Raw genomic sequence first — 26,845 nt, 5'->3', positions numbered from 1 at the left:
AACTACTATAATACTGCCCCATGTACAAGAATATAACTACTATAGTACTGCTCCTATGTACAAGAATATAACTACTATAATACTGCCCCATGTACAAGAATATAACTACTATAATACTGCCCCATGTACAAGAATATAACTACTATAATACTGCTCCTATGTACAAGAATATAACTACTATAATACTGCTCCTCTGTACAAGAATATAACTACTATAATACTGCTCCTATGTAAAAGAATATAACTACTATAATACTGCTCCTCTGTACAAGAATATAACTACTATAATACTGCTCCTCTGTACAAGAATATAACTACTATAATACTGCCCCTATGTACAAGAATATAACTACTATAATACTGCTCCTATGTACAAGAATATAACTACTATAATACTGCACCTATGTACAAGAATATAACTACTATAATACTGCTCCTATGTACAAGAATATAACTACTATAATACTGCTCCTATATACAAGAATATAACTACTATAATACTGCTCCTATGTACAAGAATATAACTACTATAATACTGCTCCTATATACAAGAATATAACTACTATAATACTGCCCCTATGTACAAGAATATAACTACTATATTTGTTTTTGTCCAGGTTGTTCACAATCCTCAGTTGTACATAATCAGTTGTCGGTAATCTCTGCATTTAGCTATTACAGAAGAAAGTACATTGATTTTTTAGATTATTTTTTTGTTAAAAGAAAAAAAAATCTGACTTGAAGTCGCGCTGACGTTTTCCTGCTCAGCCTTTCCATTGATTTAATCAGCCGGAGTGAAATTTCCTCGGCCGTGCCAATTTGGCTACATCTACTTTGGCTACCGGTCTTTTCCTTACCGAGCAGCTTTTCTGACAATTACAATCACCAACACGAATACTTTGCATCCATCAACTCAGAATAAGGGAAACTATCGGCTCAGTCCTTAAAGGAGCTCTACACGAGAAGTGGGGGGGGTAATAAGACGCAGCGGTGATGATACGTCAGGGTCTCGGGGGGGAGCGTCAGACATGGAGTTTGGGAAAATAAAGTAGTGATTCGGGGACTGGCTGGGAGTTTAGGAGAGGACTTGTGCCGATATCTTCTCCCACTGGGCAAGTGTGTCTGTAGAGGAATAATCGCTAAAATGGTTTCTGCAATAATAAGGCGAGGATGCAAAGGGGTTCTGCAGCGTAGGATTCCCCTTTTCTACCATTACACGAATACTCACTTTTAAGCTTATGTGTAACCATAAAAAACATTTTTGGTAAAATGGCAATTTGATCAAATTATTTAGTGGAAAAAGATTGTCTGAAAAAATATCGACTAATCTGAACAAAAAAATTGGTCGGGAATAGTTTACCTGTGACATTGGCAGAGCATGGAGTTTGTAGGACACAGTTTACTTTCACGCTTTGGTCAGCTGTTGTGATAGGCAATTCAGGAACACAATGTACATAGCGATCAGAGCACACACAGTGATCTGACAACAACCCAAAATAACAGAACGAGCTCTGAGACGTGGGAACTCTGCAGACCGCAATTCCTAATCCTCTCCAAACACAACTAGAGGCAGCCGTGGATTGCGCCTAACGCTCTCTATGCAACTCGGCACAGCCTGAGAAACTAACTAGCCTGAAGATAGAAAAATAAGCCTACCTTGCCTCAGAGAAATACCCCAAAGGAAAAGGCAGCCCCCCACATATAATGACTGTGAGTAAGATGAAAAGACAAACGTAGGGATGAAATAGATTCAGCAAAGTGAGGCCCGATATTCTAGACAGAACGAGGATAGGAAAGATAACTTTGCGGTCTACACAAAACCCTAAAGAAAACCACGCAAAGGGGGCAAAAAGACCCTCCGTACCGAACTAACGGCACAGAGGTACACCCCTTGCGTCCCAGAGCTTCCAGCAAAACAAATAGACAAGCTGGACAGAAAAAATAGCAACAAATAGCAAAGAAGCACTTAGCTATGCAGAGCAGCAGGCCACAGGAATGATCCAGAGAAACACAAGTCCAACACTGGAACATTGACAGGAAGCATGAATCAAAGCATTAGGTGGAGTTAAGTAGAGAAGCAGCTAACGACCTCACCAGATCACCTGAGGGAGGAAACTCAGAAGCTGCAGTACCACTTTCCTCCACAAACGGAAGCTCCCAGAGAGAATCAGCCGAAGTACCACTTGTGACCACAGGAGTGAACTCTGCCACAGAATTCACAACAGTCAGCCATAGGCATTGTTTAATTTCATACCTTGGTCGTCCTTTCATACCTTGGTCGTCCTTTCATACCTTGGTCATCCACAGGCATTATTCAATATCACACCTTGGTCGGCCAATGTTTATTTTTCACATCACTAATTAAACCGTAGTAATGTCTACCGCCATATTAATGTGAAGACACCAAGACCTGCTAGTTCAGCGTAGTTTGACTTTTGTGGCAACTTTAATACTATATTACATGTACATGATGCAGTACCTATTTTCTTTAAATGATGCCCTCACCATTTCTTGGATGTTTTTATTCATTTTTTTTTTGTTGCATCTCTTGCTCGTTGTTATAATCTATCTCCACATATTTACACTTTTTTTGCCTTTTGTTTACAAATTTTTGTATCCTGAAAAGGGTATAAATAAATACTGTAAAAAATCAGGGAAGTGGCCAAGGAAAACGATACGGTGGTGAACAGTGGCCACGATCCCGGCTGTTGTACTAGTCAGAACCTAAAAAAAAAAGAAAGATTCTTAATTACCGTGATTGTCTCTATCTCTGGTAGCAGAATTAAAGAAAAAAAATGGTGTCCTGCTGAAAATTGAGTATCAATTTTTTGGCACAATTGCAGACCTGTCAAAATTTTGAAAAAAAAAATGTTTTCGATTTTTTTTTTTTGCATCCGAATGAAGATGTTTCGGAGCAAAGGTCCAAATAAGTCAGTTGAGCGTTTCGTTATTTTGCGTTTCTGCTCCAAATTTTCAGCAAATCGTCATCCTATTAGATCTCAGATCAGCGTGAGGGGATTACTAAGGGTCATCATTACTAAGGATTGCGTTTTAAAATGCCACCCAAAAGACGATTAACTATTAGGCAAGTTAATCTGGAAGCTAAAAGAAGCTAGAAGACTCTCTTTATGATTCAATCGCATGGACTGTACCACTAAAGTTCGGCACAGTGGAGATAGTAACTCCTATCGTTGATAATGATGATTACTGCACAGTCCTTTCACACAGTTGTAATGCAGGAGATCACAGTTCAGCTTCCCTTACTGTATATTGATAGATGAGAGGATAACCACGCCGTTACTCCCGGCGGGCAGAGATGTTACTGGCTCTAGCTAGTCGTGTGATGCTGCACTGATGCATCATGGGATTTATAGCAGAGCATGGACAAATACTATGCAAGATAATGAGCTGGGAATCAAGATAGAGGTTCAAAAAGGAGTGCAAACTGTGATAAATTATTAGGTAGGGGGATGATTTGTCAAAAAAATAAACCTGGAGTTCTTCTTTAAATCCCCTTTTAAATGTAATAGTGTGTACTTGGACAGCTGTCGGTGTATACGCACGCATGGAAGTGTCTTTTGTCCCGGTACAAGACGACTGCATGTGTGTGTAATGATGGTGGCAGGAGCAGAATTCATTTACACAGCTTGCATGACATTTTTTTTTCCAGTTGGCTGAACAGATGTAAACCCACGGGGCCCTCGAGAAATGACTTTGATAGATGGCTGCTGTCTGAGACGCTAGCATACAACAGATTAGTGCAAACCCAAAGAGAATCTCGCCTGCTTTGTAGAGAGTTTGGTCCAATAAGATAATGTTTCTAATTAACCTATAGAGCACTGACGGAGCCCGGACGCCGCGCACAAGAAACGGCTTCACTATTCTTTTGTCAGTCGCTCTGGGCTCATTTCTCGGCCAAATCGTAATTTTTCATTTTTACATTTTTTTTCCTATTATTTATTCTTCATTCCTGTCTATTCGATAAAATATCGTTTTAACATCAACATCAGACGCATAATATTTAAGGAATTGTTTTTCTATTGGCCATAAAAAAACATTATTTCAATATTCTAGTATAAACTTTTTTTTTCTTTTGATGTTTTTATTTTTATATGGCTATATACATTTTAAAATATTCCACTTTTTTTTAAACACTGGACAATACAATACATAATATGCTGGAGTTTTCCTATTTTCTGTTATGCTTTGGTGAAGAGATTGGGTTTGATTAGCAGAGTCATCTCACTATCATTACTGGCTGATCAAGTTACTGACCGTTGTGTTGTGCTACTGGAATTCTTGATAATACATTAATACCACCATACACAGATATTTGCTTAGCCCATAGGTCAGGGTGGTACTGACCTAAGGCCAATAAGTCAACTGGCACATTGAACAACAGAGATGATTATGCTGGACAGCACGTGGAACGGCAGAGCTGATTGTGCTGGATGCCGTGTGAAACGGTGAGGATCAGTATAATAAGGTATACAGACAGGCACCTTTTGAATAGCAGAGGTGAGTATGCAGACTGCACCTTGGGTATCCTTTGAATAGCAGAGGTGAGTATGCAGACAACACCTTGGGTACCCTTTGAATAGCAGAGGTGAGAATGCAGACTGCACCTTGGGTTCCTTTTGAATAGCAGAGGTGAGTATGCAGACTGTACCTTGGGTTCCTTTTGAATAGCAGAGGTGAGAATGCAGACTGCACCTTGGGTTCCTGTTGAATAGCAGAGGTGAGTATGCAGACTGCACCTTGGGTACCTTTTTGAATACCAGAGGTGAGAATGCAGACTGCACCTTGGGTTCCTGGTGAATAGCAGAGGTGAGTATGCAGACTGCACCTTGGGTACCTTTTGAATAGCAGAGTTGACTATGCAGGCAGCACCTTGGGTTCCTGTTGAATAGCAGAGGTGAGTATGCAGACTGCACCTTGGGTTCCTGTTGAATAGCAGAGGTGAGTATGCAGACTGTACCTTGGGTTCCTGTTGAATAGCAGAGGTGAGAATGCAGACTGCACCTTGGGTACCGTTTGAATAGCAGAGGTGATTATGCAGGCAGCACCTTGGGTTCCTTTTGAATAGCAGAGGTGAGTATGCAGACAGCACCTTGGGTTCCTTTTGAATAGCAGAGGTGAGCATGTAGACTGCACCTTGGGTTCCTGTTGAATAGCAGAGGTGAGTATGCAGACTGTACCTTGGGTACCGTTTGAATAACAGAGGTGAGTATGCAGACTGCACCTTGGGTACCGTTTGAATAGCAGAGGTGAGTATGCAGACTGTACCTTGGGTACCGTTTGAATAGCAGAGGTGAGTATGCAGACTGCACCTTGGGTTCCTGTTGAATAGCAGAGGTGAGTATGCAGACTGTACCTTGGGTACCGTTTGAATAACAGAGGTGAGCATGCAGACTGCACCTTGGGTACCGTTTGAATAGCAGAGGTGAGTATGCAAACTGCACCTTGGGTTCCTGTTGAATAGCAGAGGTGAGTATGCAGACTGTACCTTGGGTACCGTTTGAATAGCAGAGGTGACTATGCAGGCAGCACCTTGGGTACCTTTTGAATAGCAGAGGTGACTATGCAGGCAGCACCTTGGGTACCTTTTGAATAGCAGAGGTGACTATGCAGACTGCACCTTGGGTTACCTTTGAATAGCAGAGGTGAGTATGCAGACTTCACCTTGGGTACCTTTTGAATAGCAGAGTTGACTATGCAGGCAGCACCTTGGGTTCCTTTTGAATATCAGAGGTGAGCATGCAGACTGCACCTTGGGTACCTTTTGAATAGCAGAGGTGAGTATGCAGACAGCACCTTGGGTACCTTTTGAATAGCAGAGGTGACTATGCAGACAGCACCTTGGGTTCCTTTTGAATAGCAGAGGTGAGTATGCAGACTGCACCTTGGGTTCCTTTTGAATAGCAAAGGTGAGTATGCAGACAGCACCTTGGGTACCTTTTGAATAGCAGAGGTGACTATGCAGACAGCACCTTGGGTACCTTTTGAATAGCAGAGGTGACTATGCAGACAGCACCTTGGGTACCTTTTGAATAGCAGAGGTGACTATGCAGACAGCACCTTGGGTTCCTTTTGAATAGCAGAGGTGAGTATGCAGACAGCACCTTGGGTACCGTTTGAATAACAGAGGTGAGTATGCAGACTGCACCTTGGGTACCGTTTGAATAGCAGAGGTGACTATGCAGGCAGCACCTTGGGTTCCTTTTGAATAACAGAGGTGAGCATGCAGACTACACCTTGGGTACCGTTTGAATAGCAGAGGTGACTATGCAGGCAGCACCTTGGGTTCCTTTTGAATAGTAGAGGTGGGTATGCAGATAGAACCTTGGGTACCGTTTGAATAACAGAGGTGAGCATGCAGACTACACCTTGGGTTCCTTTTGAATAACAGAGGTGAGCATGCAGACTACACCTTGGGTACCGTTTGAATAGCAGAGGTGACTATGCAGGCAGCACCTTGGGTTCCTTTTGAATAGTAGAGGTGGGTATGCAGATAGAACCTTGGGTACCGTTTGAATAACAGAGGTGAGCATGCAGACTACACCTTGGGTTCCTTTTGAATAACAGAGGTGAGCATGCAGACTACACCTTTGGTACCGTTTGAATAGCAGAGGTGACTATGCAGGCAGCACCTTGGGTTCCTTTTGAATAGTAGAGGTGGGTATGCAGATAGAACCTTGGGTTCCTTTTGAATAACAGAGGTGAGCATGCAGACTACACCTTGGGTTCCTTTTGAATAGCAAAGGTGAGTATGCAGACAGCACCTTGGGTACCTTTTGAATAGCAGAGGTGAGTATGCAGACTGCACCTTGGGTACCTTTTGAATAGCAGAGGTGACTATGCAGACAGCACCTTGGGTACCTTTTGAATAGCAGAGGTGAGTATGCAGACAGCACCTTGGGTACCGTTTGAATAACAGAGGTGAGTATGCAGACTGCACCTTGGGTACCGTTTGAATAGCAGAGGTGACTATGCAGGCAGCACCTTGGGTTCCTTTTGAATAACAGAGGTGAGCATGCAGACTGCACCTTGGGTACCTTTTGAATAGCAGAGGTGAGTATGCAGACTGCACCTTGGGTACCTTTTGAATAGCAGAGGTGAGTATGCAGACTGCACCTTGGGTTCCTTTTGAATAGCAGAGGTGAGTATGCAGACTGCACCTTGGGTTCCTGTTGAATAGCAGAGGTGAGTATGCAGACTTCACCTTGGGTTCCTTTTGAATAGCAGAGGTGAGTATGCAGACTGCACCTTGGGTTCCTGTTGAATAGCAGAGGTGAGTATGCAGACTGTACCTTTGGTACCGTTTGAATAACAGAGGTGAGCATGCAGACTGCACCTTGGGTACCGTTTGAATAGCAGAGGTGAGTATGCAGACTGTACCTTGGGTTCCTTTTGAATAGCAGAGGTGAGTATGCAGACTGCACCTTGGGTACCTTTTGAATAGCAGAGGTGACTATGCAGACTGCACCTTGGGTTCCTTTTGAATAGCAGAGGTGAGTATGCAGACTGCACCTTGGGTACCGTTTGAATAACAGAGGTGAGTATGCAGACTGCACCTTGGGTACCGTTTGAATAGCAGAGGTGACTATGCAGGCAGCACCTTGGGTTCCTTTTGAATAACAGAGGTGAGCATGCAGACTGCACCTTGGGTACCTTTTGAATAGCAGAGGTGAGTATGCAGACTGCACCTTGGGTACCTTTTGAATAGCAGAGGTGAGTATGCAGACTGCACCTTGGGTTCCTTTTGAATAGCAGAGGTGAGTATGCAGACTGCACCTTGGGTTCCTGTTGAATAGCAGAGGTGAGTATGCAGACTTCACCTTGGGTTCCTTTTGAATAGCAGAGGTGAGTATGCAGACTGCACCTTGGGTTCCTGTTGAATAGCAGAGGTGAGTATGCAGACTGTACCTTTGGTACCGTTTGAATAACAGAGGTGAGCATGCAGACTGCACCTTGGGTACCGTTTGAATAGCAGAGGTGAGTATGCAGACTGTACCTTGGGTTCCTGTTGAATAGCAGAGGTGAGTATGCAGACTGCACCTTGGGTTCCTTTTGAATAGCAGAGGTGACTATGCAGACTGCACCTTGGGTTCCTTTTGAATAGCAGAGGTGAGTATGCAGACTGCACCTTGGGTTCCTTTTGAATAGCAGAGGTGACTATGCAGACTGCACCTTGGGTTCCTTTTGAATAGCAGAGGTGAGTATGCAGACTGCACCTTGGGTTCCTTTTGAATAGCAGAGGTGAGTATGCAGACTGCACCTTGGGTTCCTGTTGAATAGCAGAGGTGAGTATGCAGACTGTACCTTGGGTACCGTTTGAATAACAGAGGTGAGCATGCAGACTGCACCTTGGGTACCGTTTGAATAGCAGAGGTGAGTATGCAGACTGCACCTTGGGTTCCTGTTGAATAGCAGAGGTGAGTATGCAGACTGTACCTTGGGTACCGTTTGAATAACAGAGGTGAGCATGCAGACTGCACCTTGGGTACCGTTTGAATAGCAGAGGTGAGTATGCAGACTGCACCTTGGGTTCCTGTTGAATAGCAGAGGTGAGTATGCAGACTGTACCTTGGGTACCGTTTGAATAGCAGAGGTGACTATGCAGACAGCACCTTGGGTACCTTTTGAATAGCAGAGTTGACTATGCAGGCAGCACCTTGGGTTCCTGTTGAATAGCAGAGGTGAGTATGCAGACTGCACCTTGGGTTCCTGTTGAATAGCAGAGCTGAGTATGCAGACTGCACCTTGGGTACCTTTTGAATAGCAGGGTTTGGTGTGCAGACAGTTGCAGCAGAACCGAATGTGCAGACATTACTTTGGAACAGCAGAGCCAAATTGGCAAAAGGACACCTTGATAAAGCAGTGCCGAATTTGCAGATAGCACTTTTGGACTGCAGTGGTGTTTGTCAGGAGAAACATTGAGGATTCCAGCTGCGCTCAGCGTTAGTCCTTCTACATGGTAGCAGCCGGCCTTATAGTGAACCTAGGATCATGGCAACAGAGGTGCATGCTGGGATATTACAATAGTAACCTAGTAAGAGCAGACCAGTCCTGCCGCCGGGGACTGATGCCAGGACAGTTGGGTAACGCAGGTAAAGCTCTTTATGCTGCTCCTCAGTCGTTCCCTGGTGGGGACAACACTCATCTACATTGTTGCCTGAAAACTGTTTGTGTGTAGATGCTTTTCTGTGTAGGTGTTTTTTTTTTTCAGAAAAAGCAGTTTGTTGTGAGAGGATTAGCAATATTTCTGGCCTAACTCTCTGTAGCACATGTTCAGAAGCATCAGCATAGAGGACATGATACAGCACTACTTAGCAGTGTAGCTGTGAATCCAGTACTGGGATGAGATAAAACTCATACTGGAGAATATAGTTTCTGTATCTCTCTGCCTTTGTAGCTGTGTGGTCATTTCTGAGCCAAATCATGATTTTTATTTAATTTTTTTATTGTAATTTTTTTTTCTTATTTTTGCTTCATTACTATATATTCTATAAAGTACAGTTCATATAGACATCTGATAAAAGGTAATTTCTGTAAATCAGTGTGTATAGGCAATAGGGAAATTGCATAATTTCTGTAAGGTTTTTACTAAAAATCATTTTATAAATGTGTTTATTTTAAATGTGACTATGCCCACAAAGTGTGCAATATTTGAAGATTTTTTTATGTTGGCCATTAGCATACGCCCTATTCACATACGCCTCACGTTATCTGCAGTTCAGTTGTCAATATACTGTGTGTATGTGTATATATATATATAATTTTTTTTTTTTTTTATAAATAATCTTTAGATATTTTGTGATACTTTATAGGGAGATGTTTACTCTACACATGTCTTCTCATGGCCACCCTGTAGTTGTGATGTGATTTTCAGCGTGTTGAGGGCTATAATTGACTTGAGGGCCACTCAAAGGACTTATTCCAATTTAAAGTTCAACATTGAAAATCTACAGGATTGCAGAAACTAAAATTGATTTTTAACCTCCCCCAAAATTCAACATTAATACACTACTTTTGAGCAAAAAAAAAAAAGGCTTTGCAACAACCTTGTGTTTTTAAAGGGAATCTTTCAGTAGGGTCAATCCTCCTAAACCATTTATACGGGAACATAGGTCATAGGAAACTGAATAAAATGACACCTTGATATCTGCGGTCCAATGTCTTATTCCCAAGAATTCCTTGTTATTCTTAATATGTAAATGAGCTGTTAAGATCTATGGGCCGGACATAGATCTCCCACAGAATCTGCCTCCAGAGCTTACTTTTAATGAACGGAGGCGTTACCAGTGTAGATCATGAGAGCAGACTGTCAGTCGTTACATGTCTCACAATAGTAACGCCAGCTTTCATTTAAAATAAGCTCTGGAGGCAGATTCTCAGGAGATCCATGTCCGGCCCATAGATCTTAACAGCTCATTTGCATACTGAGGAAACCACAGATTTCTATGGAATAAAACATCGGATTGGAGATATCAAGGTATCATTTTATTCCGCTTTCTATGACCTACAAGCCCATATAAATGGTTTAGGAGGGTTGATCCTACTGACAGGTTCCCTTTAAGGATTTTTTTATTAAGTTCCACTTGACACATTGTGTTACGTTCTGTATCGCCTAACAGAGATATGTACTGGTGGGAAGACCCCTTAAATGAACCCTCTGTCATTCATTTACTCTATTTTAATTTGGCTGTATACATCATTGCTTTTCTTGAATCAGAAGCCGAATCTCCCCGCCATCCTCCGGGCGCCGAAAGAGAGAAAACCCAGTAAAAGAGAGGGGGGCGCGCAGAAGACGCTGCCGTTGCCGGCGGTCCTCTACAGGTAACTGCTATCCATTTTTTTTTTTTTATTAGCGTTGCAATTTCATTTTCCTCCAGAAAAGGTTGTTAGTGTTTTAATATTGGAGCAGCAGGACACGTGTGTTGGGGGCACAGCCGCGCTCTGCAAGCCCAGCGCCCGCAGGGCAGACGTCTGTGATTGACACATTTTTCCTCTTTTTTTTTTTTCCTCTCTTAGTTGTGGAATATGTAAGAAGAACAATGACCAGCATTTACTTCTGCTGTGTGACACCTGCAAGCTGCACTATCATTTGGGGTGCCTGGAACCCCCACTGACGAGGATGCCGAAGAAAACCAAGAACAGCTATTGGTGAGTGCGACCGCCTCGAGCGGATTCATCTCAAATCAGCGCCACTGCTGCCCATGGGCTGCGCCTGGAATGGCAGCTAAGCCTTTTTGAATTGAACGATGCTGGGATGCAATTCTACACACAACCTGTAGACAAGGGAGGCGCTGTTTTCTTCCCTGCTTCCAATATTTATTAAACGAAAATGTATATCTGTGTGTGTTTGTGTATATACCGCATGTATGTGTGTGTGTCTTATATGTGTGTGTAATATATATATATTAAACTAAAACAATGGCGATCTACATATTTCAATATATTTTATTTTAAAATGGTAAAAATATTTACATCGCCATTGTTTTAGTTTATTATATATGTGTGTGTAAATATATGTATGTGTGTGTATATACTCGAGTATAAGCCCACGGAAAACTGCAAAAATGTATTGACTTGAGTGTAAGCCGGGTATGCATTGTCCCCTTATCCCCATGCTGGTATGCATGGTCTCCTCGTCTCCATCCTGGTATGCATGGCTCCTCATCCCTATCCTGGTATGCATGGCTCCTCATCCCTATCCTGATATACATGACTCCTCATCCCTATCCTTGTATGGATGGCTCCTCATCCCTATCCTTGTATGGATGGCTCCTCATCCCTATCCTTGTATGCATGGTCCCCTCATCCCTATCCTGATATACATGGCTCCTCATCCCTATCCTGGTATGCATGGCTCCTCATCCCTATCCTGATATACATGACTCCTCATCCCTATCCTTGTATGGATGGCTCCTCATCCCTATCCTTGTATGGATGGCTCCTCATCCCTATCCTTGTATGCATGGTCCCCTCATCCCTATCCTGATATACATGGCTCCTCATCCCTACCCTGGTATACATGGCTCCTCATCCCTATCCTTGTATGGATGGCTCCTCATCCCTATCCTTGTATGCATGGTCCCCTCATCCCTATCCTGATATACATGGCTCCTCATCCCTATCCTGGTATGCATGGCTCCTCATCCCTATCTTGGTATACATGGCTCCTCATCCCTATCCTTGTATGGATGGCTCCTCATCCCTATCCTGGTATGCATGGTCTCCTCGTCTCCATCCTGGTATGCATGGTCTCCTCGTCTCCATCCTGGTATGCTTGGCTCCTCATCCCTATCCTGGTATGCATGGTCCCCTCATCCCTACCCTAGTATACATGACTCCTCATCCCTATCCTTGTATGCATGGTCCCCTAATCCCTACCCTAGTATACATGACTCCTCATCCCTGTCCTGGTATGCGTGGCTCCTCATCCCTATCCTGATATACATGACTCCTTATCCCTATCCTTGTATGCGTGGCCCCTCATCCCTATCCTGGTATATATGGCTCCTCATCCCTATCCTGGTATATATGGCTCCTCATCCCTATCCTTGTATAGATGGCTCCTCATCCCTATCCTGGTATGCATGGTCCCCTTATCCCTATTCTGGTCTGCAAGGCTCTTCATCCCTATCCTTGTATGCATGGTCCTCTCTTCCCTATCCTGGTATACATGGCTCCTCATCCCTATCCTTGTATGGATGGCTCCTCATCCCTATCCTGGTATGCATGGTCCCCTCATCCCTATCCTGGTCTGCATGGCTCCTCATCCCTATCCTGGTCTGCATGGCTCCTCATCCCTATCTTGGTCTGCATGGCTCCTCATCCCTATCCTTGTATGCATGGTCCCCTCATCCCTATCCTGATATATATTACTCCTCATCCCTATCCTGGTATGCATGGCTCATCATCCCTATCTTGGTATGCATGGTCCCCTCATCCCTATCCTGATATACATGACTCCTCATCACTATCCTGGTATGCATGGCTCCTCATCCCTATCCTTGTATGCACGGTCCCCTCATCCCTATCCTGATATACTTGACTCCTCATCCCTATCCTTGTATGCATGGTCCCCTCTTCCCTATCCTGGTATGCATGGTCCCCTCATCCCCATCCTGTTATGCATGGTCCCCCTCATCCCTGTCTTGGTATGCATGGCTCTTCATCCCCATCCTGGTATGCATGGTCTCCTCATCCCCATCCTGGTATGCATGGTCCCCTCATTCTCATCCTTGTATGCATGGCTCCTCATCCCTATCCTTGTATGCATGGCTGTTCATCCCTATCCTGGTATGTATGACCCCCATCAGAAAAAACTGGAAAAAAAAAACCATTCTACTTACCGTCCCTGTGCTCCCTAGCAGCATCTTGTTCCGGTGCTAGCAGCTGATTTATGCTTGTAAGCAGCGCTTGGCAGGGACGTCATGCACTGCTTACAAGCGGAGCACAGCTGCTGGAATACTCATTCCTCTCCACGCCTGGACTATGTGCGTGGAGAGCAGTGAGTATTCATTGCTATTTAGTAGCATGCACAGTGTCAGGCACAGTTGCTGGCTTCCTACAGCAGCTGGGCTTTCATGTGTGCCACTACTAAAGGAAATAAATATTTACTGCTCTCCACATCCATGGGAGTGGAGAGAAGTGAATATTCATTTTTCTTAAATAGCGGGCATACGTAATCGCCCGGCCGCTGCAGGAAGCCAGCGGCTGCGAGTACTGTGCCTGCTGTTAAAGAGAAATGAATATTCACTGCGAACACAGTGAATATTCATTTCTCTGTAGCAGCGGGCGCAGGCTTTAGCCACAGCAGCCGGCTCCTGCTTCCTGTGACCTGCTGCCCCGACTGTGTTCCCCCTCCATCCTTTGTGACCCTTACTCGAGTATAAGCCAAGGGGGGCTTTTTCAGCACAAAAAATGTGCTGAAAGCTCTGCTTATACTCAAGTATATACGGTATATATATGTGTGTGTGTTTGTGTCTATATATATATACAGTTAGGGCCAGAAATATTTGGACAGTGACACAATTTTCGCGAGTTGGGCTCTGCATGCCACCACATTGGATTTGAAATGAAACCTCTACAACAGAATTCAAGTGCAGATTGTAACGTTTAATTTGAAGGGTTGAACAAAAATATCTGATAGAAAATGTAGGAATTGTACACATTTCTTTACAAACACTCCACATTTTAGGAGGTCAAAAGTAATTGGACAAATAAACATAACCCAAACAAAATATTTTTATTTTCAATATTTTGTTGCAAATCCTTTGGAGGCAATCACTGCCTTAAGTCTGGAACCCATGGACATCACCAAACGCTGGGTTTCCTCCTTCTTAATGCTTTGCCAGGCCTTTACAGCCGCAGCCTTCAGGTCTTGCTTGTTTGTGGGTCTTTGCGTCTTAAGTCTGGATTTGGGCAAGTGAAATGCATGCTCAATTGGGTTTAGATCTGGAGATTGACTTGGCCATTGCAGAATGTTCCACTTTTTGGCACTCATGAACTCCTGGGTAGCTTTGGCTGTATGCTTGGGGTCATTGTCCATCTGTACTATGAAGCGCCGTCCAATCAACTTTGCAGCATTTGGCTGAATCTGGGCTGAAAGTATATCCCGGTACACTTCAGAATTCATCCGGCTACTCTTGTCTGCTCTTATGTCATCAATAAACACAAGTGACCCAGTGCCATTGAAAGCCATGCATGCCCATGCCATCACGTTGCCTCCACCATGTTTTACAGAGGATGTGGTGTGCCTTGGATCATGTGCCGTTCCCTTTCTTCTCCAAACTTTTTTCTTCCCATCATTCTGGTACAGGTTGATCTTTGTCTCATCTGTCCATAGAATACTTTTCCAGAACTGAGCTGGCTTCTTGAGGTGTTTTTCTGTCTATTTTTGGTATTGATGAATGGTTTGCATCTAGATGTGAACCCTTTGTATTTACTGTCATGGAGTCTTCTCTTTACTGTTGACTTAGAGACAGATACACCTACTTCACTGAGAGTGTTCTGGACTTCAGTTGATGTTGTGAACGGGTTCTTCTTCACCAAATTAAGTATGCGGCGATCATCCACCACTGTTGTCATCCGTGGACGCCCAGGCCTTTTTGAGTTCCCAAGCTCACCAGTCAATTCCTTTTTTCTCAGAATGTACCCAACTGTTGATTTTGCTACTCCAAGCATGTCTGCTATCTCTCTGATGGATTTTTTCTTTTTTTTCAGCCTCAGGATGTTCTGCTTCACCTCAATTGAGAGTTCCTTTGACCGCATGTTGTCTGCTCACAGCAACAGCTTCCAAATGCAAAACCACACACCTGGAATCCACCCCTGACCTTTTAACTACTTCATTGATTACAGGTTAACGAGGGAGACGCCTTCAGAGTTAATTGCAGCCCTTAGAGTCCATTGTCCAATTACTTTTGGTCCCTTGAAAATGAGGACGCTATGCATTACAGAGCTATGATTCCCAAACCCTTTCTCCGATTTGGATGTGGAAACTATCATATTGCAGCTGGGAGTGTGCACTTTCAGCCCATATTATATATATAATTGTATTTCTGAACATGTTTTTGTAAACAGCTAAAATAACAAAACTTGTGTCACTGTCCAAATATTTCTGGCCCTAACTGTATATATATATATATATATATATATATATATATATATATATATATATATATATATATATATATCACGTTCTGTTTTTTTTAAATTTTGAATAAATTGTGCAGTGACCAAAAAACATCAGTTTCTTTATCAACATCTTTTTGTATTTTATTTTTTACTGTGCAGTTTAAGTTGAATATTTTCATGTGAGACTTTTACAGACCCCAGATGATCCTATTTTTACCGCACCATGAACGCCACAAAAACTAAACGTAAAAACCAATGGCGAATGTATGTTTTGTTTTTTTTTCACCATTTCGACCGCCGTTGGATTTTTGTCGGTTTTTCATTATTTTTAACACCATTCATTTTACTACGGTATATAATGTAGAGTGGTGCCTCTAGTAAAAAAGGAAAAAGGCGTAATGCGCTGAAATGGAATATCGGGGCCGATGGCTGCAGCCTCATCGATGTCTCGGACCACTTTTTTTGGCCTCAAATGTTCCTTAGCTCTTAATGTTGTGCGTTCCCTCTAAATAGCTTAACTCCTATAATTTTGAGTGTCCCTGAGTGCAGGTAATCAGGACTGGTGATCCATTTGGGCCTTTTTTTTTACCACTCTCAGCCAAAATTGTGGCACCGCAGGAAAGTTAAACCATTTTTTTTTTGTTCTGCCTTGTAAGTAAATTGTAAGAAGCATTAAGTGTCATCTGTCTGGAGGATAAAGAGGCTCCTTCGCAGTTGGAGGCCAGGTAGAGTAGGTCACGTACTTCGAATCCTTTTATTTTCTGCTTGCTTCCTGCCTTCGCCCAGGGTCATGAGCACAAGCTCTTTTCATCTTGGTCGTGTCGGTTGGTTAATTTTATTCTCTTTGCTTTTAATTAGTCCAAATGTTCTAGGAAAGAGGAGGATTCTGGTCAAAGTAAGCCGCGTTGATTACATCTTTTAACTTTACCACACAATTTTTTTTTTCTCCATCTTTTGGGTTCTGTAAGCCCACGACTAGAGATTCTCCCTCTAAAATGAAAACACACATAAATGTCAGTATCTGACCATCTTCAAAGATGTTTCTGAATATTTTTGGATTATAAACACCAATAATAGATTCTGATCATCTGTCATCATGGCGCCCAAGGGGTTTATTGCCAGACTTGACTTTCCAAAAGCCCAGAGTAAAACTGGACTCAGATTTAATCTTTCCTTCACTCTTTTTCCTTCTATAGTTTTTGTCTGTCTCTGTGTTGTCATCCCTTTCTTACCCCTTCAGTATGTTTTTATTGGGCGCTCCTCCTCTCTGTCTCGGTCAGGTACGCCTCCTCTGTCTGTCCGGTGCTCCTCCTCTTTCGAGTTCTCCTCCTCTTTGTCTGCCTCTTTTGGACTCTTCTCCTTCTCCTTTCTCTCTCCCTCTCTTGGGCTCCCCTCCTTTCTCTCTCCCTCTTTTGGGCCCTCCTCTTCTCTCTCTCTCTCTCTCTCTCCCTATTTTTGTTTCCCTCCCTCTCTTTAGCAGTCACCCCCTCCTCCTCCCTTTCTCCTTTCTATTCTTTTAGACTCTCTTCCTTACTCCTTCCCTCCTTCCTCTATCCCTTCCTTTCTTTTAGGCTCCCTTTCTCTGTCGTGCTCTCTCTCGTGCTCTCCTTCTTCTCTCTGGCTTTCCACCTCACTCTCTAGGGCTCTCTTACTCGCTCTTCCTCTCTCGGCTGGTTAGCCTCTCTTTCTTGGGCTCTCTTCCTCTCTCTCCTCACTCTCTAGGACTCTCTTACTCGCTCTTCCTCTCTCTCTTCCCTCCCTCTCTCAGGTCGTTAGCCTCTCTTTCTTGGGCGCTCTTCCTCTCTCTCCTCGCTCTCTAGGACTCTATTACTCTCTTCCTCTTTCTTCCCTCCCTTTTTCGGGTGGTTGCCTCCCTTTCTTGGACTCTCTTCCTCTCCTCCTCTCTAGGACTCTTAATCGCTCTTCCTCTCTTTTCCCTTCCTCTCTCAGGTGGTTAGCCTCTCCAGGACTCTCTTACTCCCTCTTCCTCTCTCTCGTCCCTCCCTCTCTCGGGTGGTTGCCTGTCTTTCTTGGACTCTCTTCCTCTCCTCCTCTCTAGGACTCTTACTCGCTCTTCCTCTCTCCCTTCCCTCCCTCTCTTGGGTGGTTGCCTCTCTTTCTTGGACTCTCTTCCTCTCTAGGACTCTCTTACTTGCTCTTCCTCTCTCTCTTCCCTCCCTCAAGTGGCTAGTCTCTCTTTCTTGGGCTCTCTTCTTGACTCTCTTACTCGCTCTTCTTCTCTCTTCCCTCCCTCTCTCGGGTGGTTGGTGGTTGCCTCTCTTTCTTGGACTCTCCTCCTCTCTAGGACTCTTACTCGCTCTTCCTCTCTCTCTTCCCTACCTCTCTCAGGTGGTTAGCCTCTCTTGAACTCTCTTCCTCTCTCCTCCTCTCTCCTCCTCTTTAGGACTCTTACTCGCTCTTCCTCTCTCCCTTCCCTCCCTCCCTCCCTCTCTCGGGTGGTTGCCTCTCTTTCTTGGACTCTCTTCCTCTCTAGGACTCTTACTCGCTCTTCCTCTCTCTCTTCCCTCCCTCTCTCGGGTGGTTGCCTCTCTTCCTTTCTCTCCTCCTCTCTAGGACTCTTACCCGCTCTTCCTCTCTCCCTTCCTTCCCCTCTCTCGGGTGGTTGCCTCACTTTCTTGAACTCTTTTCCTCTCTAGGACTCTCTTACTCGCCTTTCCTCTCTCTCTTCCCTCCCTCTCTCAGGTGGTTGCCTCTCTTGGACTCTCTTCCTTTCTCTCCTCCTCTCTAGGACTCTTACCCGCTCTTCCTCTCTCCCTTCCTTCCCCTCTCTCGGGTGGTTGTTTCTCTTTCTTGAACTCTTCCTCTCTAGGACTCTCTTAGGCTACGTTCACATTAGCGTTATGCTAGTTTGCGTCGGGCGACGCAGCGGCGACGCATGCGTCATGCGCCCCTATATTTAACATGAGGGACGCATGCGTTTTTGTTTGTTGCGTTGTGCGACGCATGCGTCTTTTTTGCCGCAAGCGTCGGACCAAGAAAACGCAACAAGTTGCATTTTTCTTGCGTCCAAATTTCGGCAAAAAACGACGCATGCGTCGCAAAACGCAGCGTTTTTGCATGCGTTTTGGTGCGTTTTTATTTGCGTTGTGCGTTGCGTCGCCGACGCAGCGGTGCACAACGCAAATCTGAACGTAGCCTTACTCGCCTTTCCTCTCTCTTCCCTCCCTCTCTCAGGTGGTTGCCTCTCTTGGACTCTCTTCCTCTCTCCTCCTCTCTAGGACTCTTCCTTTCTCTTCCTCTCTCCCTTCCCTCCCTCCCTCTCTCGGGTGGTTGCCTCTCTTGGACTCTCTTCCTCTCTAGGACTCTTCCTCTCTCTTCCTCTCTCCCTTCTCTCCCTCTCTTGGGTGGTTGCCTCTCTTTTACTCTCTTCCTCTCTCCTCCTCTCTAGGACTCTTCCTTTCTCTTCCTCTCTCCCTTCCCTCCCTCCCTCTCTCGGGTGGTTGCCTCTCTTGGACTCTCTTCCTCTCTAGGACTCTTCCTCTCTCTTCCTCTCTCCCTTCTCTCCCTCTCTTGGGTGGTTGCCTCACTTCCCTTTCTCTCTCTTCCTAACTCTATTTTTGTTTAGAGGATCCCCATAATCAGACGTCATCTTCAGTAGATTAAAATCTGGATTGCTACTAAAATCCGTAACTTGACCCCAGTTGTTTATCTCAATATTTAGACTTCTGAGATAAATAGATTTTTGTGTCTTATTCTGGGACCTTGTGGAGGACTCCATATGTGACCTCTCCTGACACGCCGAGGATGATTTGGGGCAGTTTTCTCCTCCGTTTCTTCTTTCCGCTGCATTTTCAATTTATCACGTTCAGAATCTAAAGTCCTATTTCCACAAAAATGAAATTTGTGGTGATGGTGAAATGTCACCCACGCCCCTTTGCTTTTATGCTTACTTTCCTTTTTTTCCTAAATTGCACTGCCTAAAATTTGTCTGTGCTTCCGTCTGCTAAAAATATCAGTAAGATCTCCAGTGATGTATTTTTTCCGTTTGATCAGCACAATCCTGATAATCTGGCCGGTCAGACCGTTTATCAGTGAGTTACCGGGAAAGTTTTTTGAGAACTTGTAGCTGTGACCATGTTGGTTGTTACCCAACTTTCTCTGCGCCTTAGTAAGTAGTCGCTTATTTTTGTAATTCAGAAGAGAGAGTGAAATATTCCCAATTTCCATTGCTTTGTGTCCTCCAGGCAGTGCTCAGAGTGCGACCAGGCTGGGAGCAGCGACATGGAAGCCGATTTTGCTATGGAAACTTTACCAAACGGGACCAAGAGATCCAGGAGGCAAATAAAGGAACCGGTGAAGTTTGTGTCTCAGGACATGCCTCAAGACACCAAAAAACTGCCCTTGAGGAGCGCAGTGAGTATTTCTGCGATCATTGTCAGCCATGTTGAAGTCTTAACAGTAGCTGTCATTGGTCACCCACTTGCTTACAAGAACTTGCAGACTCTTAAATCGTATCTATCATGTGCGTTCATGAGTAATGATTAGTGATGAGCGAACGTTCTCTGATAAGGTGTTATATGAGCATGCTTTGGTGCTAACTGAGTGTTTTCGGCATGCTCGAATAATATGTTCTAGTCCCCGAGACGGCATGTCTCAATGCTGTTTGACAGTCGCAACACATGCAAAGATTGCCTGTTTGTTAGGCAATCCCAGCTTGTTTGCAGCCGCGACACATGCAGCCGCAGGGACACGAACATATTTCTTGAGGACGCCGAAGACACTCGGTTCACACACGAGCATGGCGGAAAAACACCTTATCCGAGCACGTTCGCTCATCACTAGTAATGATACTATTTCTAGCCATTCCTACATTTTTGTCACCAGTGAATCCCTCTGTAATCCTTATCTCTAATTTTCAGTTGTCTCTGAGCTAGTGGGTGTAAACTAACTGCTATATGTTGTTTCCTGCACGCTCAGACATGATAAATTCCTGCTCTCCCGTCTATGTGTCACATGTATAAAAGCAAAACATTATACAGCCGTATTGAGCATTGTGGCTGTTAACACAGTTTATTAGAAATCATCAGTATGGAGGATTTTATACAGTAGTACTGATCAGTATAGCTGTGAATCCAGCACAGGGTGAACTAAACCACTTACTAGAAAGTAGTAGCTTTGTCACAGAGCGCGAAAGGCTCAGATGCACACAATCTCTTTATTGCTCTCCACCTCTCGTCATTGACTTCAATAGGGAGCTGTAATCTGATCCTTCAGTGGTCTAGTGGATCTTAGCAATGTTTTTTTTTTTTTTTTTTAGAATGAATGATGAGTACAGGAGGCAGGGATGAGGAGAATAGTGGAGTAAGAAGCAGATTTATCTGATAAGTTTCTCATATTCGTTACTTAAGTTTGCATGTATTATTAATGTATGTAAAGTTTGGACCGGTGACCCGTGGCTATCCTTTTTTCGTACCTTTATCCCACCGCTCGTCTCAGTATTTCTTTTGAAATCTGCCGTATGATTGCAGAAATACAGGCCTTTCTATTTAGCACAGTTTTTCTATCTTTATAAGGGGGCGTTGCTCAGAAAGTAAGTATAGAAGGCAACCTATAGACACGCCCCTGAGGATCCTGTGAGCAACACCCTATTGGTAAAGAACCAAAAGAGCAAAAACTGTTCACTTTTGAATGACTTGGTGACAAGTAAACCTCACCTTTAGTGTTTGGCTATTCCGTCTCTACCATACATACAGGTTACCCTCCTAATTTGGCAGAGCATGCCGATGTTCTCAATGGAGAGAAAAGAGTAAGTTTCTCCTCGGCATTTCTGTCCTATCTCCGGAGGGAATAAAGGATTAGGCATATCGAAAATCGACATGCCTGATCTCTGCCTAAACGTCAGTCGAGTGTTGATCTATCCTGCTGATTCTGGGCGAGGTTGGCAGAGTCTGATGATTTTTCAGCATCGGTCTGATTGCCCCTTTAAATAAACAATTATTCCTTTAAATAAAGACCTCCTTCAGTATTTTGCTGACTGGTATTTCATTAATCTGCTTTATATGTTTCTAGAGCTTTTTTTTTGCTTTGTTTCTGGTGTAAAATCAATAACAATAAAGCGGAGTCACCAGACCGCAGCGCTGCCGCACATGCAGCAAATTAATTACACCTCATTTCAATTTTAAGTGAAATGAATAGACTTTGCCTTTATCTGGAAATCCATATTACTAAAGAGTATGACCAGCTGCAGCGCACAGATTGATCACATCTGCTTCTCCTGCGGAGAGGGGATAGTTGTCGTCAAGGAGGATTTTTTTTTTTTTAATTCTTGAATAGACCAACTTGTATCTCTTAAATGGGAAGTCGGTATTTTGAGTCTAAAGCTATTCAATGACAAGAGCGTGATACAATAAAGTTTATTTCCAGATGCAAAACTTTTGTTTTATCCTATAAGACTGCCAGATATGATTGTTGAAAGTTCCATCTCTTTCCTTCCCGTTATGCCCCCCACTGTGATTCTATTAAAGCCAAAGTAGGAGGAGAAGCTAGCTGCTATTTCTAGCTTTTAGCCACTCACTTTCTGGAAAAACATGACTCTGCTAACTCTCGCCCAGTCTACACAGTGCAGTGCACTTTATAAGCAGTCATGGGACTCTTTGCTTTATTTCCAGGTCAAAGACCGTATCCACTTCCTGATGTTGTCTTTGACCAGCAGACGAAGCAAAGCGTCCCGTGACTACTTATAAGGTGCACTGCACTGTGTAGACTGGGCGAGAGTTAGCAGTGTCTTCTCAATATTAAAAGAGAGAGATTTGAAAAACACATATCTGTAAAGCTTATTTTTCATCTATGGAGGGAGGCTCTTCTGTTTGTGCTATGTTTTTTTTCTAAAAAAAAAACAAAAAAAATGTGCTATTTTTTTTTTCTTTTTTGGAGCATGATGGAAACCCGTCCAATCCCAGTAGCGTCACATTCATTGCTGCGCACAGTTTATGTACAATTGGTTGTTTTGTGCTGTCATTGTGTTGACGGTAGAATGGACATTACACTACAGAGCCCAATGATGAGATGACTCTGCTGACTCTGTACCAGTCTACACAGCACAGTCAACCATAAAAGCTGGCATGGGACTTTATTCTCAGATCTTTACACTGCAGCGCTGCCTTTTCTGATTGGCTTCTGCGTGTAAGCCCCAGCTCTACAGGACATCAGAACTGAAAGACCTGATACTAATTACCTTAAAGGGTTTTTGGGAAAACCTTTGTACTCAGATGCAATTTGTTTTAGAAAAAACAAAGGTTTCTTTAATCACCCTCCCCAGGTCCAGTACTGAGGCTCCGCTGGTGCTCCCGTTGCCTGGTATTGTCTGCAGCGCTGATGTCACGTCGACACTGCAGCAAGTAGCCACCCCAGCTGTCAACTCGGGCAGAGCCGCTGAAGTCAATGACGTCAGCGCTGCAAAAAATATCAAGACACTGGGAGCAATGGCGGAGACTCCCCGCCGGACCCGGGGAGGGTATGTAATGCACGGTTTTTGATGGACAGAATTTTTCTGAAACGGAAAACCCCTTTAAGGACTGAAGTATGGTAAACTGCGGGTAAGTTGTGCACAGGTGAATGAACCCGAGCAACAGAAACATTAAAAATGAGCGTTACACATCGGCACCGGCCGCGCTACCGGCAGCCGGATACAAAGCCTCATTAATAATGGAACACCCCCATAACCTGTCACCCAGCGTCCGCAGCCCACCTAATGCACCACTAACAATGACTGGGGTGCGGGGGATCCTCAAAGGCTTCCATGCAGATACTGGGACGCGGTTCTCATGAATCTGAATTATTTGACTCCTTTCAAGTTCTCGCTGCTCGTCATGTGTCCGGGCCGAGGGGACGGGAGAATCGTACGGGCGCTTTCTATGTTTGCATATTGTAGAAGGGGCATCGTTTATATGGTGGAATTATAGGTCTAGTTTACCCTTTATGGGGTCTCTCGTCCTGTGCTGGTGTATGTAAAAAGAATCTGACACCAGTTACCAGAATAACAGGAGAAGCAAAAATGTATGTGCTACACATCACACAATACTATAGTTACAGTCTACACACAGACTATGTATACAAAGCGAATTCACTGCATACATTCCATTACTTATCCTGTATTATACACCAGAGCTGCACTCACTATTCTGCTGGTGCAGTCACTGTGTACATACATTACATTACTGATCCTGAGTTACATCCTGTATTATACTCCAGAGCTGCACTCACTATTCTGCTGGTGCAGTCACTGTGTGCATACATTACATTACTGATCCCGAGTTACATCCTGTATTATACTCCAGAGCTGCACTCACTATTCTGCTGGTGCAGTCACTGTGTACATACATTACATTACTGATCCCGAGTTACATCCTGTATTATACTCCAGAGCTGCACTCACTATTCTGCTGGTGCAGTCACTGTGTACATACATTACATTACTGATCCCGAGTTACATCCTGTATTATACTCCAGAGCTGCACTCACTATTCTGCTGGTGCAGTCACTGTGTACATACATTACATTACTGATCCTGAGTTACATCCTGTATTACACTCCAGTGCTGCACTCACTATTCTGCTGGTGCAGTCACTGTGTACATACATTACATTACTGATCCTGAGTTACATCCTGTATTATACTCCAGAGCTGCACTCACTATTCTGCTGGTGCAGTCACTGTGTACATACATTACATTACTGATCCTGAGTTACATCCTGTATTATACTCCAGAGCTGCACTCACTATTCTGCTGGTGCAGTCACTGTGTACATACATTACATTACTGATCCTGAGTTACATCCTGTATTATCCCCCAGAGCTGCACTCACTATTCTGCTGGTGCAGTCACTGTGTACATACATTACATTACTGATCCTGAGTTACCTCCTGTATTATACCCCAGAGCTGCACTCACTATTCTGCTGGTGCAGTCACTGTGTACATAGATTACTGACCCTGAGTTACCTCCTGTATGATACTCCAGAGCTGCACTCAGTGATTCTTGTGAATAGGAGCTGCACTGCAGTACACATTGTACGGAGCTGCGCTCGCCATCACTGCAGTATATAACAGCTGGTCAGTGGGCGCTGGGTGTGTGATCTCCTATTGATGACCTCTCCTTCCCATGGATATGGATAGATGATTAATTTGGTGCGATCGGTCAACCCCTTTAAATGGTATAATTCTTCTAACAATGGTTAGATGTTTTTCTTTTTTGCCTCTATTGTTATTTTGCCATTACTGGAATTAAATAACCAGCGCTCCGTGAAAAGCTTTCTAACCTTTTTTTTTTCCTCCCGTGTCCTGTTTTCACACCTTCTGAGAATGCCAATAATCCTGACGCTACGCCCGGTGCACAGACTCTCGCAATGTTCTGCTCTCATCCGGACGCCTGCTCGGGTCTTTAAGTGCAGATTGTACCTCCTGATGCATGATCGCTCCATTCCTGGCATCATTGATTTTGATATTTCACTTTTTTTTTTTTCTCTTTTTGCTTGAAGATAAACCTGGAAAAGCATCCTGTAAATAAGACATGGTACCTTTTTATGGGTTCTCTGTTATCATGAATTTAGGACACGAGGGTCACTTATCGGCAAGCTTTTTAGATCAAGAGGGCTCGCTTGTACAAAGACATGAAAGGTCACAGGGATTATGGCAAAATCAGATATGTGTCTCTTTAAGAATCATTACGATAGCTTTTTTTTTTTACACTTGGTGCAAAGTGGGTCAGTACTCAAGTGGACTTATATTCACTAAGAGGAGCTGAGCTGCCGAGACTGCGCTGAAGGATTATCACCCCTGCATGTTTAGATTTTTGGATTGAAAGGGTGACTTCTTATCTTGCAGATTATGTGTAAAAGTTTGGCTGATTGTAGGATCTATGACTTAAAGGAGATCTGTCAGTTATGAGGAAATAAAAAAAAAAAAGTGACAGTAGACGAAAATATAAGACTTTTCTGAAATATGTGTCATTCGCAAATGAGATTATTTACCCCAGTATTACAGGGGCGAAATTTTTACTTTTACCATTGTTCTCGCAAAGATCAAATTAAATTCTCTTCTCTGGGAGGTACCAACTAAATGTGGGGTTGATTAGTCATAACTGATCCTAATGGCTAAGGGAATCCTGGCGCTCAGATATATCAGGATTTGTCCTGTTTTGCCATTTGTCAAATCTATTGCTCATAAAAGGAGTGTTTATTAATTTACATTCTCATACATTTACCTGAAAAAATGACAAACATAGTGAATTAATTCCCTAATCCGTTAATAGGCAACAAATTAGCCAATTGCATATTTTTCCACCTTCCATGAGAAGCTTAAATTTTATGCAGAATATTAATTATTAACCATCTTTTAAGACCTCTGTCTATTATGCCGCCTAGATGAGCGAGGAGGACAAAACTGCTTCTAAAGGGTTAATTTGCAAGAGGACAAAGCTGCTTCTAAAGGGTTAGTTTGCGAGAGGAGGACAAAACTGCTTCTAAGGCCAGAGTCACACTAGACCGTAACACAGATGAGTGCTATGCGATAAAAAAATCGCATAGCACTCGGACCAGTGTTAATCTATGGGGCAGCTCCTATCATGCGTTGTTTTCTTGGCCGTATTATACGTGCGATTTACATTGTACATCGGCCGAGAATCTCCAGTGAAAGTCTATGGGTGCGAGGAAAACTCGCACCACACGGAACATCAGTGTGGCTTCCGAGAAATACGCAGCGGTGTCCTATAGAAAAGCCGGCAATTTAGTGCGATGTACAGTAAAATCACACTGACAGGTTAATATACACATAGTATAGGTGTGTGTATATATACATATATTTATTTATTTCATACAGAACTAGATAGCAGAATAGCCGGTAATTCAATTGTCCCCAATAATGTTAGTAGTGTGTGTGTAAAATGTGGGAGCTGTAGGTGTTAAATTAAAGGGTTCATTCACAGAAAAAACTGGCGTGGGCTCCTGCTCAATTTTCTCCGCCAGAGAGGGAAAGCCAGTGACTGAGGGCAGATATTAATAGCCTAGAGAGGGACCATGGTTATTGCCCCCCCCCCCCCCGACTAAAAACATCTGCCCCCAGCCACCCCAGAAAAGGCACATCTGGAAGATTCGCCTATTCTGGCACTTAGCCACTCTTCCCACTGTCCTGTGGCATTGGCATATGGGGTAATAAGGGGTTAATGTCTCCTTGCTATTGTAAG

At 43.7% G+C, this 26,845-nt stretch overlaps 1 protein-coding gene across 10 annotated transcripts in view; it reads left to right on the top strand.

The window, feature by feature from the left end:
* The window catches only part of PHF14 (PHD finger protein 14), a 263,915-nt gene that overhangs the window by 65,241 nt on the left and 171,829 nt on the right, over window positions 1–26,845 (top strand). For all 10 annotated transcript variants that reach the window (XR_011313935.1, XR_011313933.1, XR_011313934.1 and 7 more), the window contains exons 12-14: window positions 10,736–10,839; window positions 11,035–11,166; window positions 19,851–20,019. Coding sequence is in view for 7 of the 10 variants with exons in the window: in XM_069729337.1 (XP_069585438.1) it covers window positions 10,736–10,839; window positions 11,035–11,166; window positions 19,851–20,019 (405 nt within the window). In the remaining 3 variants the exon portion in view is untranslated. The remainder of the gene's footprint in view (window positions 1–10,735; window positions 10,840–11,034; window positions 11,167–19,850; window positions 20,020–26,845) is intronic.

The sequence above is a fragment of the Ranitomeya imitator genome, chromosome 6 (genome assembly GCF_032444005.1).
Source record: "Ranitomeya imitator isolate aRanImi1 chromosome 6, aRanImi1.pri, whole genome shotgun sequence".
Taxonomy (NCBI): domain Eukaryota; kingdom Metazoa; phylum Chordata; class Amphibia; order Anura; family Dendrobatidae; genus Ranitomeya; species Ranitomeya imitator.
Note: the sequence above shows the minus strand (reverse complement) of the source record. Positions and strands in the feature narration are given on the sequence as shown.